The sequence below is a fragment of the Oncorhynchus tshawytscha genome, linkage group LG03, assembly GCF_018296145.1.
Source record: "Oncorhynchus tshawytscha isolate Ot180627B linkage group LG03, Otsh_v2.0, whole genome shotgun sequence".
NCBI classification, from domain to species: domain Eukaryota; kingdom Metazoa; phylum Chordata; class Actinopteri; order Salmoniformes; family Salmonidae; genus Oncorhynchus; species Oncorhynchus tshawytscha.
This window is the reverse complement of record NC_056431.1, coordinates 73,710,161-73,727,011: the sequence shown is the minus strand read 5'-3', so window position 1 is coordinate 73,727,011 and position 16,851 is coordinate 73,710,161. Positions and strand designations below refer to the sequence as shown.

At 42.1% G+C, this 16,851-nt stretch overlaps 2 protein-coding genes across 2 annotated transcripts in view; both read left to right on the top strand.

Annotated features, from left to right (window-relative positions):
- The first annotated feature begins 7,163 nt into the window (after positions 1 to 7,163).
- Positions 7,164 to 16,666, top strand: LOC112242702 (interferon lambda receptor 1-like). The gene is given in 9 exon segments (XM_042319998.1): positions 7,164 to 7,722; positions 8,131 to 8,247; positions 10,042 to 10,162; positions 11,992 to 12,152; positions 12,385 to 12,483; positions 12,486 to 12,532; positions 12,717 to 12,876; positions 13,072 to 13,199; positions 13,572 to 16,666. Coding segments are annotated over 8 exon segments (1,632 nt in total). The 5' UTR covers positions 7,164 to 7,722; positions 8,131 to 8,198; the 3' UTR covers positions 14,439 to 16,666.
- The window catches only part of LOC112243175, a 59,452-nt gene continuing 58,579 nt past the window's right edge, over positions 15,979 to 16,851 (top strand). Inside the window, exon 1 of the mRNA XM_024411014.2 lies at positions 15,979 to 16,111. The gene's annotated coding sequence lies outside the window, so the exon portion shown is untranslated. The remainder of the gene's footprint in view (positions 16,112 to 16,851) is intronic.

The following is a 16,851-nucleotide window of genomic DNA, read 5'->3' as shown; positions in this document are numbered from 1 at the left end:
TAGGCTAGGTCATCACAAAATGTGTCGCTCCTCACGCTCACTGTCTGCACCCTAAAGTATATCTCAGTCACTCACAATCCAGGCAGAACGATCCATGAGCCTCCGTAGCAGGAGATGGGTGCTTGTGTTTCATGTTATGTTTGTTAACTAGTGTTGCTACTTTGATTTTAAAGCACCTTTTGATTCAAGCACTTTTTTTCTTCACTGTATCATATCAGGACATTTTTTGAAGGTAGCTACAGTTGAAGTTTGAAGTTTACATACACCTTAGCCAAATACATTTAAACTGAGTTTATCACAATTCCTGACATTTAATCATAGTAAAAATTCCCTGTTTTAGGTCAGTTAGGATTACCACTTTATTTTAAGAATGTGAAATGGCAAAATAACAGTAGAGAGTGATTTATTTCAGCTTTTATTTCTTTCATCACATTCTCAGTGGGTCAGAAGTTTACATACACTCAATTAGTATTTGGTAGCATTGCCTTTAAATTGTTTAACTTGGGTCAAACGTTTCAGGTTGCCTTCCACAAGCTTCCCACAATAAGTTGGGGGAATTTTGTCCCATTCCCCCTAACAGAGCTGGTGTAACTGAGTCAGGTTTGTAGGCCTCCTTGCTCGCACACGCTTTTTCAGTTCTGCCCACAAATTTTCTATAGGATTGAGGTCAGGCCTTTGTGATGGCCACTTCAATACCGTGACTTTGTTGTCCTTAAGCCAGTTTGCCACAACTTTGGAAGTATGCTTGAGGTCATTGTCCATTTGGAAGACCTATTTGCGACCAAGCTTTAACTTCCTGACTGAAGTCTTGAGATGTTGCTTCATTATATTCACATAATTTTCCTATCTCATGATGCCATCTATTTTGTGAAGTGCACCAGTCCCTCCTGCAGCAAAGCAAACCCACAATATGATGCTGCCACCCCCGTGCTTCATTTTTGGGATGGTGTTCTTCGGCTTGCAAGCCTCCCCCTTTTTCCTCCAAGATGGTCATTATGGCCAAAAAGTTATATTTTTGTTTCATCAGACCAGAGGACATTTCTCCAAAAAGTATGATATTTGTCCCCATGTGCAGTTGCAAACCGTAGTCTGGCTTTTTTATGGCAGTTTTGGAGCTGTGGCTTCTTCCTTGCGGAGCGGCCTTTCAGGTTATGTCGATATAGGACTCATTTTACTGTGGATATAGAGGCCTTTGTACCTGTTTCCTCCAGCATCTCCACAAGATCCTTTGTTGTTGTTCTGGGATTGATTTGCACTTTTTGCACCAAAGTATGTTCATCTCTAGGAGACAGAAGGCGTCTCCTTCCTGAGCAGTATGACGGCTGCTTGGTCCCATGGTGTTTACACTTGCATACTATTGTTTGTACACATGAACTTGTTACATTCAGCCGTTTGGAAATTGCTCCCAAGGATGAACCAGACTTGTGGAGGTCTACAATTATTTTTCTGAGGTATTGGCTTATATCTTTTGATTTTCCCATGATGTCAAGCAAAGAGGCACTGAGTTTGAAGGTAGGCCTTGAAATACATCCACAGGTACACCTCCAATTGACTCAAATCATGTCAATTAGTCTACCAGAAGCTTCTAAAGCCATGACATCATATTCTGGAATTTTCCAAGCTGTTTAAAGGCACAGTCAACTTAGTGTATGTAAACTTCTGACCCACTGGAATTGTGATACAGTGAATTATAAGTTAAATAATCTGTCTGTAAACAATTGTTGGAAAAATTACCTGTGTCACACAAAGTAGATGTCCTAACCGACTTGCCAAAACTATAGTTTGTTAACAAGAAATTTGTGGAGTGGTTGAAAAACGAATTTTAATGACTCCAACGTAAGTGTATGTAAACTTTCGACTTCAAATGTATGCTTTGCAGAAACATGTATAAATGACATATAGATAAGTACAGGCTCTCTGGTGTTGGGACTGGCTGTATAAATTGCTCTGGGTACAAGCCTTCGATGACATATTTAATACGTCATCAATAAATCACGTATCACAGTTTGGTGGCTTTTATTTGTGTATAATTTGGTTCGAGGCAGATTATTGACTGTTTTATAAGGTAGAAATAATTTGTTTATATAGGTGAGTGTGGGTTATGGCCTCTGTCTACACTCCATTAATGTTGAATATGAGTATTATGTTATTAAAAACCAATAAAAGTGACAATGTCTAAAACGCAATTATTTCTGTGTCGATGTGCGCACACATTTACAGGTGTCAGTGCATGGCCCATAGAGGGCACCTTGGAGCTACACAAACAGCAAAGTACAAAAACATTCAATGTTTTGAGGGGCACCAACTCAAATCCATTCCCTTTTCCAGGTGTATAGTTTATGGAACAGCAGCAAAGATTTTGATTCAGAAGCTGGACAGAATCTGGTATATAGCTTAAAGGATACGTATCGGTGCATTTAAATCAACATCTGTATGTGTCTTACTAGTGGAGGCAGGTGAGATGCCTTTGGATATATGGTGTAATAAATTGTCATTAGCTTATTGGGTTGAACGGCTGTGAGGTTGAGCCTCCCACTGCTACTGTTCTAGATGACTGTTGGGAATATACTAGTAGACAAGGCAGTGGTTTTGGTTGGACCGTTGGAAAGCTTGCTGATGACAGTGGTTTAAGGGAGTTGGAGGTTGGCCTTTTCTGTGTTGATAGAGGATGTTCCTCCATGGTTACTCCCAGATCCTGTTGTTGATATAACCTTGCTAGAGAAAAAGGAAAGATTGGTCAGAAGTCAGTGATAAAGGGAAACTGGTTGACATTTACATTGGTAGAAGTTATGCTTTTTTACCACTTTTTACAGATGGATCCAAGAACCCAGATAGTGGAGCACAGGAGCGTTGACCTTCCTGGATTTGATGTGCAGATATGTAGAAGAGTGACAGATGAACTGTCAGAACACTCAGTTGAACTGTTGGTGATAATAGTTGCCCTCCAGTGGGTGGAGGACGTACAACCTGTTAGAATTATAGGATGCTCAGATTCTCTGTCTGGATTGGATAGTTTATCATCTGGTAAATCTGATAGGAGGGATTTACTATTGGAGGTATTCATGTTATTATGGAGAGTTGAGACACTGGGTGTGATAGTGAGATTCTGCTGGGTCCCAGCATATTCAGGTGTGGAAGGGAATGAAATTGTAGACCAGTTAGCTCAAAGAGCTTTGAAACGAGACATAATTTATATTAATGTTCCACTGGGTAGAGGTGAGACCAAATTTAAGATCAGAGACATTTTGAGAGATGCAGAAGAGATGGGACTCTGAGCCCAATGGCCGGCATTTTATATGCCCTCCAAAGAAATGTCGGTGGACCAAGATTCAAAGGTCAGATCAGGAAGGAAGAGGTGGTGTTTGCTCGACAGCGCTTAGGACATTGTACATTGAACTCGTCATTACAACTGGTTAGCAAGCATGTCAATGGTTTGTGTCTGAAGTGAATGGTCGCGAAACTGTGCAGCATGTGTTGTTATATTGTTGTAAGTATGTTGAAGAGAGGGAAAGATTGAAGTGTGGGGTCATTGAGGTTGGGGGGGTTGGGGGGGTTGGAAGGCATTCGTGGGAAGGGGAGGGTCTATTAGAAGTTAGTAGGGTTATTTTGTATTTTCTCAGAAGTACTGAGTTAGGTAGGAGGATTTAGAAATGTTGCAAACTGTGATTGACCACACACTCCAGCCCAGTAGGTGGCGGCATGCACCTTTAACGTTGGTTTGCGGACTGCCATTATATCGTAGAAGAAGTCCATTCGTTGAGGACTATGGTTCCGGCTAAAGAAAAAGATGGCGGAAGTGGATCCTGAGTTCGAATCAAACAGCGCGTCGAGCCAAGTTGATGAAGACGAATGTTCTGAATGGACAACGGTAGTAGTGAAAACTGTAACAAAAAGGAAATTGGCTAAAATTGGAGTGGAGGATATGTGTATGAATGATAATGAATCGCTTCTTGTTGGGATGCATATGTGGGAAACCCGTTTGAGGTGTCGAAAATTGTGAAAACGCTGGGAAAAAGTGGAGTACAAATGTATTAATTGTTTTTCTGAAGAACAGAGGAAGATTGCAGTGAGCCTGAAAAGAATCCGAACAACAGAAGTGTTGGGTTTTGAACTTCGCTGTAGAGCACCCGTCAAAGGAGTCATCTCAAGGGTGACGACAGATGTTCAGTTTGAATACCATTTACCTGAAAACTCCTGCTGTGGTTGGTTTCCGGTGTCTGATCCGCTGGTGTCTGATCCGCTGGTGTCTGATCCACTGGTGTCTGAGCCGCTGGTGTCTGATCCGCTGGTGTCTGATCCGCTGGTGTCTGATCCGCTGGTGTCTGATCCGCTGGTGTCTGATCCGCTGGTGTCTGTTCCTCTGGTGTCTGATCCGCTGGTGTCTGACAGCTGGTGTCTGATCCACTGGTGTCTGATCCTCTGGTGTCTGATCCGCTGGTGTCTGATCCGCTGGTGTCTGATCCTCTGGTGTCTGATCCGCTGGTGTCTGATCCGCTGGTGTCTGTTCCTCTGGTGTCTGATCCGCTGGTGTCTGATCCTCTGGTGTCTGATCCGCTGGTGTCTGATCCGCTGGTGTCTGTTCCTCTGGTGTCTGATCCGCTGGTGTCTGATCCTCTGGTGTCTGATCCGCTGGTGTCTGATCCGCTGGTGTCTGATCCACTGGTGTCTGATCCGCTGGTGTCTGATCCACTGGTGTCTGATCCTCTGGTGTCTGATCCTCTGGTGTCTGTTCCTCTGGTGTCTGATCCGCTGGTGTCTGATCCTCTGGTGTCTGTTCCTCTGGTGTCTGTTCCTCTGGTGTCTGATCCACTGGTGTCTGATCCTCTGGTGTCTGATCCTCTGGTGTCTGATCCTCTGGTGTCTGATCCTCTGGTGTCTGATCCGCTGCCACTGGGTGAATGAAGAAAAAGAAAGTCTGAGGACCTGTCGTTTTTTGATAAAGAGCTTGTCGGGCACGCTCATGGGGCATTAGGCGGCCGAATATGGCGGCAGATCAACGACCTAAACTGACCAAGATGCACCTCCATTAACAACACACACAAAACCTCACATAATTCTGCCCACAAACAATTACAATTTCTCTCAACCAGTAGCATATGGGCTTTTTAGGTGTGTGCTTATGCCGCATTTAATAAGCAGTACCCACTGCAACATATTTTGCTTGTCCATTCCCTGCGCACCTCTCCAGGGTGGAGGGACGCATCTCTTAAGTGCTCCACCAATGTTTTTCATTAATCTAACGTAAATCATGTAGCAGAAATAGGATATGGTAGAAAGAGTGTGGCCTTTTCTATTGCCTACAGACTGGAAATAAAAATATATATAATGATGCAGACACTTTTTACATCATGTAGGTTTCTCCAGATCAAATACCGGAACCTAAATGGCACTCATATCCTAAAAACAGGACAAGAATGGAGAAATCACAACTGTTGTCCAGGAGTTTCACTCCCATTGTCATGATCAGTGGTTTCAAGTTTATATCGGTCCATGTTTGACAAGCTGATCATAGCGAAACAAGACAAATACTTCTACATTTCCCACTATGTGTAAACACACTGCAAATAGGCTCGAGAACTCCTGATGAAGTTGAGTAGCTGATTTCAGAGCTTAAATAGACAAATGAATTAGTCACAGGAATCAGGACTAATAAAGCCAATGCAACTTCCTGTTTTACAAATGGTGGGCCTACCACATGGATGGGCATTCATAAAATTCCATTGCCGGATGACATTGTAGGCCACACCCCAGTAAGCACAAGCCGACATCTAAGTTTACCACATCTATGGGCATTCATAAAGAATGTAATTTTAGGCAACACTGTAAGTTATACCTCAGTTAGCACAGGAGGATGTCTTTTTTTGGTGCAGTTCCGAACAGGCCTTGATTTCAACGTCCACAGACATAGATTTTTGATCCGGACCAAATTTGAACCAATCATATGCAAGGTTCAGTTTTTGTCCAGTCTAGACCATTCTTGATTTGGCCCAAACATAGACGTATATAAATTACTTATTTTCAACTTTCATTCAGAACCGAAAATGAACCTGATTTCAACATCCATAAAATATGTTTTTTTTTCAGGAAAAGATGCCTTTTCAAAATCCTGGAAATCCTGGAAATCCTGGACTTCGTCTTGTAAATACGTATTTTAGACGTCCTTTTAACGTCATTATGCTTACTGGGACTATTCTAGTTTTGTGCGGGGGCGAATTTTTTTGGTCTCGCCTCTTCCGGCATAACGCCAAGGACCGGTGTTGTGCGGAAAATCTCCCCCCTGCCAGAATCCACCATTCGCGTGAACGCGCACGCACTCAATTCTTCATTGCTGCGATTTGCTTGCTAGTTCAGATTTCTGATCACGTTAGGCTACGCCCTGGTGAAGTGTAGACCTTACCGTGAAATGATTCTTTTCAAGCCTTTATTTAACGAACAATGCAGTTTTCAGAAAATATAGTTAAGAAAATATTTACAAAATAAACTAATCCAGACATCCTGGAGTGCCCTGTAAACGTGAAGGAGATTGAGGTGACAAAAATCAGAGCGGTCAATCGAATCTCTTATGCAGAAGCGATTAACAGAATTGAGAAAATAAGTGATGCTAGTGAATATGTGGTTGTGGACGCAACACAGTCTGTAGTAAATGTTTGCTGCCAGCCAAAAGATGGATTTTGTGGCGTTCATTTCATTTCACAGTTATAAACTGTGCGGCACAAGTCTCAAATAAGTATAAGAATAAGAATAAGAAACTGGACATTGTTGTGTTTGCGCCAGACATTTTTGGGACTTAAGGATCTTACTTCTGAAGGCCCGCCCTCCCATGTTCCCCGTGAGCCTGTGTATGGATCATATGGTTTATTTTGTTAACAGAAAAGTTGTTTGATTTAGTTTATTTTTTGTTAGTTTTTTGTTGTTGTTGGTATTTTGTTCCATTTTGGGGAATCCTGTTTCCATCCCGCACAGCAGGTTGCCGGATGCACATTTAATTGTGCGATCGTCAATATACCATAGAAGAAGTCCATTCCACAAATAGAACAATGAGACAGATATTTCACCAGATGTATAAATGTAAAGCATCCGCTTGGCGTTTAAACTCCCTACCAAATATGGTAGTGAGAGGAAGCCCAGTGGCCGGCAGTGGTAGAAGACGCAACGAGATGGATTTTGGCCAACATTCTGCACATTTTCTCATCGATTAAACATTTTTTTTATCTCAATACAGTTTTCTGTTCCGAAAACTAGAATCTGTTGTAAACAGAGTGGACTACGTTTTGTAGACTTTAACATTTGCCAAAGTTGTAAAAAAATGCATTGTTTAGAAGGAACGCAAAGACGAATTTAGTTATTGCACACGCGCACTTCACCGAGTAGGGTTCCCTAACGTGAATATGCAGATATCTGCTAGAATGGGCGAATAGGATCTCCTCTCAATATGACTCATTTGTTCCCATTGCAAATGGCATGCCCTGGTCTATCTTGGTTTAGTTATACACATATTTGCCCATTGCCTTTTGGGAGCGTCCGACCTGGTTATCATGTGATTTCACGAAAACTAGTGACGTTTGGAAAACACACGTGACCGAAAGAAACGAACAAATTGCTAGTATTCACAGCACGGTCAGACTGTTTGTGTTTACATGTCTATTTTCTCTTCTGCTTTTACCCACGGGGGAAAATATCACGTTCTTTGAAAGGGATTCATCAAGGAAGGCATATCTTCAGGTACAATTATTTATTTAATGCCAGCATTTAGTTCGGATCAAGAAACGTGTAGGACAAGCGTAAAACGTTACCCCTTTTACAAGCGAAGTCATTATTAGAAACACTGTAGACTTGGAAGACGACACAAATCTCTATATTTTATTTTCTTCATTAAAATTGTTTGTTGTTTAATCGTTTCAAGAGTTGCATGCTGGTTGTAGACAACATATTTATATAAACACGTAACAGTAGCCTAAAGTAAGCATAGATTGAGTCAAGTGTTGTTCACCTGTCCCAACGTTAGATCATACAACCTGATCGTTAGAGCAATAGACGCCACACAAACCTCACAGTACTGCATTACCTTAACCTTTTGTGTGACTGAGAACTTCATTTTCACTTCTGTATTCAATGTCTTTTGTTTTTCAGAACGTTGACCAACAATGGACCAGTCCTCTCGATAATCTTTTTAAAGGGTTTTAGGAATAAAAAAAGATATGAAATATTTCCTTCTATCTATTTATTTGATGTTGCAGTGTTTTTATGGTAAGTTGTCCACTGCTATTATGGGTTTATGAACAGGTTCAACGTAGCAGTGTTTACCGCTGAGCGTGTTTACCGCTGAGCGTGTTTACCGCTGAACGTGTTTAGTGTTTACCGCTGAGCGTGTTTACCGCTGAACGTGTTTACCGCTGAACGTGTTTAGTGTTTACCGCTGAACGTGTTTACCGCTGAGCGTGTTTACAGCTGAGCGTGTTTACCGCTGAGCGTGTTTACCGCTGAGCGTGTTTACCGCTGAACGTGTTTACCGCTGAACGTGGTTACCGCTGAGCGTGGTTACCGCTGAACGTGTTTACCGCTGAACGTGTTTAGTGTTTACCGCTGAGCGTGTTTACCGCTGAACGTGTTTACCGCTGAACGTGTTTACCGCTGAACGTGTTTACCGCTGAGCGTGTTTACCGCCGCGTGTTTACCGCTGAGCGTGTTTAGTGTTTACCGCTGAGCGTGTTTACGTGTTTACCGCTGAACGTGTTTACCGCTGGCGTGTTTAGTGTTTACCGCTGAGCGTGTTTACCGCTGAACGTGTTTAGTGAACGTGTTTACCGCTGAGCGTGTTTACCGCTGAACGTGTTTAGTGTTTACCGCTGAGCGTGTTTACCGCTGAACGTGTTTACCGCTGAACGTGTTTACCGCTGAGCGTGTTTACCGCTGAACGTGTTTACCGCTGAACGTGTTTAGTGTTTACCGCTGAGCGTGTTTACCGCTGAGCGTGTTTACCGCTGAGCGTGTTTACCGCTGAACGTGTTTACCGCTGAGCGTGTTTACAGCTGAACGTGTTTACCGCTGAGCGTGTTTACCGCTGAGCGTGTTTTACCGCTGAGCGTGTTTTACCGCTGAGCGTGTTTTACCGCTGAGCGTGTTTACCGCTGAGCGTGTTTACCGCTGAGCGTGTTTACCGCTGAGCGTGTTTACCGCTGAGCGTGTTTACCGCTGAGCGTGTTTACTGCTAAACAGTGCTGAGTTTCCCAAACTAGGGGTCAAGTTGAAAATGCGGTCGCAAGACAAAATTTGGGGCAGATTCAAGATGCGGTTGTAATTAACAGACCGGTTTCTGTTTTCTTCCTGTAAATGTCGCTCTCTTTTTAACGTTTTAAGCGTAACAATATTATGACGCCTTTCACTGAAAGACACGACTCAGGAACACTTGTTTCCAGCTACTATGCCCACAAGATGTTAGAATGGCGCGGACAAAACCAGGCTCTAAATCAGAGGGGGAAAGAACATTGTCAATGATGGTGTTATTTTCAACACAGAAGATCACACAACGTTATTGCCTGATGGTCTCCTGAACTTCTCAGTACCTTTCGGATGCATGTCAGGGGCGGCAGGGTAGCCTAGTGGTTAGGGCGTTGGACTAGTAACCGGAAGGTTGCAAGTTCAAATCCCCAAGCTGACAAGGTTCTGCCCTTGAACAGGCAGTTAACCCACTGTTCCTAGGCCGTCATTGAAAATAAGAATTTGTTCTTAACTGACTTGCCTAGTTAAAAAAAGGTAAAAACTTCAAACCATACTGTCTTTTAGACTGAAGACTGATTTGTAATAAACTGTCATAGTCAAATTAAGAAAGGAACCATTGGCCGTTGATTACATAACATGGTGGGGTTACTGGCGGCTAGGTAGCAAGTTATTGATTTACTGTACCTTGGCTGGGATAAGACACACCCACAAACAGTCTGTGTCTGTGGGCAGTATAGTGTCTTGTACTGACATACTGTATGTTATCTTCATTTACGAGTTTAACGATACAGTCCCTCTCTGTATCCCCTTTTGCCATCCTAGCCCTGTGTACCCTCCCTGCTCCGGTCAATGTTACCATCGATTCTCTCAACTTCCACCATGTTCTCCGCTGGACCCCTGGGCCAGGCACACCACCCGGGACCATGTACAAGATCTTACACAGGTTGTCACCTACACCCCCCCCTTCCCCCATATTAAATTCTAGATTATAGTATCACCCATCATCATGATTTTGTTTGTGTTTATCATATTGGATAATGCTATTACTGCATTGTGGTTAAGGTTTATGGACTTTAGACGAATGATGGAGATCTGATTCCCATGACACTTGATATGACTGGGTTGTAACGTGTGTCAGACGTTAGGTGTAGTAATGATAATGTCTCCCTGTCATGGCTTTTGCTCCATCAGTACAGATCCCAACACATCTTGACCACCAAAGTCCATTTGATGTCACAAATCTGTCCAGTACTTTAAAAATATCCTCTCCTGTTGTCCTGGTTTCCAGTGGTTTGCAGAAGAGGATGTCTTCCTTAATTGACCCCCCCGTAAGCGTAACGGACACTCACCAGGAGCTGTGCCAGGCGCGCCACGTCTGTTGACTCATCCAGCTGTAACGCAGGGAATTCACTGACTTGTATGCGAAGCAGTATTTGTTTCAAAACATCTCATGCCATGTCACTTATGCGTTGTGAAACAGTGTTGTTTGATGAAGGCATTGTCTGTATCGTTGTTTTGGGCCTTTTCCCCCAGCATTGTCCCAGCCCATATCCGCGGCAGCAGGAAGAATAAAGTCCTCCACAATAGTATGGGGCTTGCCTGTCCTAGCCACTCGGTAACTCACCATATAAGACGCTTCTAGCCCCTTCTTATTAATGGTATCTGTTGCTTTTATACATGTCTTACTACTCGAAAGTCATCTTAATTCTCGCTCAAAAAAAATGTGGTTTATTTTTCACATTGTCATGTTTCATTTCTAAATGTCTGCGCAAGAGTGAAGGTTTCGATCGAGAGAGTAACGGCTAATGTGATTGGATGAGTAACGGCTAATGTGATTGGATGAGTAACGGCTAATGTGATTGGATGAGTAACGGCTAATGTGATTGGATGAGTAACGGCTAATGTGATTGGATGAGTAACGGCTAATGTGATTGGATGAGTAACGGCTAATGTGATTGGATGAGTAACGGCTAATGTGATTGGATGTTAATAATTTGACAAGGCTACCTGTATTTGACATTGTTGTTATTTCGCCAGATGGTTTATCTTCTTTCTGGCAGTGAAATGAGGCTACTCAGGTGAGGGGAAGAAAAAAAACTCACCCAAATGTATAGTCCCGTTGGAAAAATATAAAATGTGCTGTTTGATTATAATATTTTTGGTCTGTGAATCACATTTTTATTTGGCGTACCCCCGACGGCATTGCGTGTTCCCCAGTTTGGGAAAACCTGATATAGAGGACATCGCCGTAGTCTAAAATCGGAATGAATGTACACTGAATGATTTGTTTTCTGCTATTTAACGAAAGACATTCCCTATTCCTAAAGACCTCTTAACTAACTCAGCAATTTGCTTTTTTAGAAAGATAGCTTTTTCGTCAATCCAGATACCCAGATATGTATTAACCCTGGACATGATCAATGTGGGCATCATCTAATGTACATATGGATAAATCATCAGATACATTTCCAATATGGATAAATCATCAGATACATTTCCAATCTTTTTGGAATATAATATATGCATGGATAAATACTCGTAAGCCATTATGGAACAGGAAAGACTACTTTCTGGTTGGAAATGTGGTTACACAACACCACTCTGAGAGAATATATCTTGTTGAGGTCTGAAGGCCACATTGATTCAAAATTATAATGATTTGGAATCCAAAATGAACTCACTGTATTTTGTCAATGAAGTAATTTAACTGGGTCTACTTTGTAATTTTATTCGCTACATTAAAAATGTACCTCCTCGTTTCTATCCTAACAGAGAAAACAACATGACCCTACAGCTACAGCATCAAACCAACATGACAAATCAGAAGCTGGATCTGAAGTACCCCAAAGAAGAATACAGATTGTGTGTTCAGGCTTCCCACGAGCTCTTAGAGTCGCCCCTGACCGTGATCACCTTCACCCCCTACACACAGAGTACGTCTACTGGTCATTCTGTCTTGCTAATTGGTGGATGACTATACTTCTGCTAGGGATTTTAACCAGGTGTTTGTGTGAGGGCCATTCTTTGACATCACATAACACAATCTAGGCATGTATTTGTGTGTCAATGTGTCTTATAATATGTAATATAATATGTTGTTGTAAAAAAATAAAAAATACAAATATTTAATTGTGAAATGATGCTACAGTATCATATCTTCTACAGCTGTTATTGGTCCTCCGACACTGTCTTTGGATGGATGTGGCAATTGTCTGGTAATCAACATCACACTGCCTGAGATGGAAACCATTCAAAATGTCTACGGGGCAGTGTATCCTTTCAGATCGACTGGAAGAGCGCAGGAGAGACTCGGGTAAAAACAACAATGCCTATCCTTTCCTGCCTCTCCTTTCCCTGTCTTCATTGTAGTGTCAAATTCTATACATATTATTATTTAATTTTTTATGTTTTTTTTTTTTTACAAATGATGTCCATTTAATGAGAATGAGGACCATTTAATCAAAAAATGAATACTCTTTGATCATATTCATTTTCAGATCAAAGAGACCCGTACAACTCATTTAAGTTATATGCTGGAGAACTTGAATGTGGACACAGAGTACTGTGTGAGGGTGCATACGATGATCACCACCAACCAAAAAACACAGCTTTCTGAGTGGAAGTGTGCACACACCAGTATTGTGAAGGCTAACAGAGGTGAATATTGTCTATAGTTATGTTAGTCAATGCTTCATCCTCAGTTTTACCATGCCAGATATTAGGTCATGTGTTGGCATTGTTTTACTATTTTAAATATATTGCATGGAATTCTTTATGTTATCAGGATTATTCTGTTCATTCAGTGTACCTTGGATTGGGGTATAACCATGACTTGTCCGTCCCCCCCTCCAGTCCCTGCTGTTGTAGCTGGGGTGTCGGCTCTCCTCATTGTGAGTGGGGCAGGCCTGATGGTTCTCATGTTTATCTTGTTCTACACTGGGTTCTTGTGCAAGTTGAAGACCCATCTGCCTAGATCACTGGTGAGAAATGGCTCTATCTTGTAGCTAACCACACCTTACACTCTCACTCATTTGTTTCAATTTAAAGGGCTTTAGTGGCATGGGAAACATATGTTTACATTTATCAAACCCATTTCTCACAACTCTCTCACTGTTTGTCTATGATATTATTTGTTTGGCTTTGCCATTGTTGATTTGTTGGTCCTGGATGTGAGTTTGAGGAGCTTAAGAAATGCAAAGCCAACGTAAATTCCTGCAAAAGGCAAATAACATTAACTTCAACTCTTTCATGCCCTGTTGTCCACCTAAAGTTAAATCAGCTTCAGGCAGTGACATCACTGTGCTTTTCTCTGTGTCTAACACAGCCTCTCTCTTCTCCCTCTCCCCTTGCAGACTGCCCTGGTTGAGGGCTACCTAGTCACCCCAGAGAGAACAGTTCCTGACCTGGTCTCCATATCCTCTGAGCCAGAGCAACAAGGGAAGGCCCTCACAACAAAAGCACACCACAACAGAGAGAACTCGAACCGAGCAGGGGAGGAAGAGGAGGAGGATGAAGAGGAGGAGGGGGGAAACGGCGCGGTCTACATGGACCGCGATGCGGGGCTCTCCTTTGATAGCAGCTCCAGCACCATACAGTCCCAGGAAGCATCAGGGGCTAATGTTGCCCTTCTTAACGTAGCAGGGCATTCTGGGGGGTTGAGTTTTGAGACAGCAGCTGAGGAGGAAGAGGAAGTTCCTGTGGGAGTGGTGGTGCTTGGAGGTCAGGGTCAGAGCGAGGTCAAAGGTGAACTAACGAAGGTCATTTCCAGCCTAGACGGAGATCAACCCAGACCTCTGGGACTTGTAGGGTTGGGTGGAGAGGAGGAGAAAGAGATGAGGGAGGAGACCTCTGGTAACGTCAATCTGTTCTCTGTGACTCTGGGGGCTTTAAAGAAGGAGGAGGAGGAGCATGAGACAGATGTTTTATTAGGCTGTTCCAAACAGGAGCAGAAGCCTCTACTTCCCATAGACTCCTTACAGAGGACATTAGGACTGGACAGCATGGGATCACAGGGTGAGATACAGGAGGATACAGGCCTAGTACTGTCACGGGCAGACTGCACATACAAATACTTTGAATATTCAGATAGACATGCTGCCAGCTGTACAAATACATACTCTGACTGCCTGGTAACGCACACTGGCACTGTGCAGTCTCACAATGAGACAGAGGAGGAGGAGGAGGAAGAAGAAGACTTCTCAGGCTATATGGGACATTGATGCGTGCGTGTGTAGCGTGGTTCGTTCTGCGGTGTGTACTTTTAATTAGGACGCTGCCACAACTGAAGGTCTGCTAGTTGAATTATTTTTATTTGCCCTGCACACGAAGAGACAACACACATTATGTTAACCCTTGGCACAGTCATAGCTCTCAGGCACCTTGCTAGCCGAAGGTCAGGCAAAAGAGAACAATAAGGGTGTATGGAAATACAGATAACCCGCGATGGGCCAAACCAAAATATACAAAACTTTTACAATCACATGTACAATATTGATATGAAAAAGTGTTTGTACACCAAAGAAAAACATTAGCTATGCAGCTGTAATTAAATTTAAAAAATACACTGAATTATTATTATCAAATGATTAACATCCCCTCAGTGACCTGGCCTATTTGAATTGGTCATTGTGTGCAACTTGGTGCATAATCTAGGGGAACAACATCACACTGCTACACATGCATGCCGTGTAGGCCTACAGTGTAAGTGTCTTAGCTGATAATTGCACAGATATTCCACTTGGTTGGATATGCCTTCTATCACGTCCATTCCTTCCCAAATATTGTCTTCTGTTGAGAAAGTGTGTAAAACAGAGGTATTCACACTTTCCCGATCCTCACCCTAAAAACTAATGACAGCCTTAAAATGTCTCTACGTGTTATCAGGATTCTGTTCATTCAGATACACTTGATTTTTTAAATGATCTTTCTCAAAAACGTTTGTATATTGTCCCATACTATAGCATGTACCATTAATTTGTTTTTGTTATTTGGTGACATTAATGCAGTTCCTCCACCCCGACTTTGAATACCACTGATGTGTCCGTTTCATTCATTGTAATGTACGTGCAATTTTATGAGAGAAGAATTAGAGCTCAATGATCAAATCGTGACCCGGTTTTTGTGTAGAATGTGTGTTTTTTAGGCTATTGTTTGTAAAAGTTATTATGTGGGAAATTCCTTGATGAGAGAATAATTAGAGCTCAATGATCAAATCGTGACCCGGTTTTTGTGTAGAATGTGTGTTTTTTAGGCTATTGTTTGTAAAAGTTATTATGTGGGAAATTCCTTGATGAGAGAATAATTAGAGCTCAATGATCAAATCGTGACCCGGTTTTTGTGTAGAATGTGTGTGTTTTTTAGGCTATTGTTTGTAAAAGTTATTATGTGGGAAATTCCTTGATACGTCGAGACTTGTGTGTCATGTTAAAGTACACTGCTCTCTAAAAAAGAAATGCTTCGTGTGAAACAATGTTCCCCTGGAAAAGCCAATCCGTTCTTATAAAGATCTATGGTTGGTTGCTCAACATTGTCGTCATTTCCAGCAGCAGCGTTGTTATGCCGCGTTCAAAACAACTGGGAACTCGGAAAAATACGAGGTCGATGATCTTCATGTGAGAAAATCTGATCTCTAGAAAGAGGCCCGAGTTCCCGATTTGGAATTCCGAGTTGGATGACCGTTCGAAATGATTTTCCCAACCGTAACTCGTTTTTTTAACGCCTGTAAATCGGAGATTTCCGAGTTCCCAGTTGATTTGAACGCGGCAAAACCCTTTTTGTATTTCTACAAGCTGGCAAGGCAGCAGTTACGGAAAGCACCCCAATTGTGGCAGAGGACTGGCTCTTCTTGTTTGACTTTCTGTTGCCAACCAGGCAGAAATGTCATCTCATAACGGTAGCTATGTTTTATTGTAATTGCATTATGCTTGGTGTTGTCAAAGGATATCCACCGTTTGGCCTAGGCTTTGTTAGCGAGAAGCTAACGGAATCATGGCATTAGTGGAACCGACAGCTGTTGTTTTACTAGCGGTTATCGTGTTTTGTTCTTACTATCTCTCTGCACGTTTATTTTGGTAATGTTGATGTAGCTAGTTGGCAGGGGTGTAAAAAATACTTTAAGTACCACTTAACGTTACCCCCGTAAAACTACTTATCTGCTTTACTATTTTATATTTTTTTGACAACTTTTACTTCACTACATTCCTAAAGAAAATGATGTACTTTTTTTACTCCATACATTTTAACCCTGACAACCCAAAAGTACATGTTACATTTTGAATGCTTAGCCAGGACAGGAAAATGGTCCAATTCACGCACTTAATCAAGAGAACATCCCTGGTCCTCCTGCCTCTGATCTGCGGACTCACTAAACAAATGATTCAGCTTGTAAATTATGTCTGGGTGTTGGAGTGTTCCCCTGACGATCCGTAAATAAAAAACCATACATTTATGCGGTCTGGTTTGCTTAATATATGCAATTTTAAAAGATTTCTACTTCTGATACTGAAGTATATTTAAAGTTAAATACATTTAGACTTTTACTCAAGTAAGTATTTTACTGGGTGAATTTTACTCGAGTCATTTTCTATTGAGGTACTTTTACTCAAGTATCCACCTCTGCTAGTTGGCCACCTG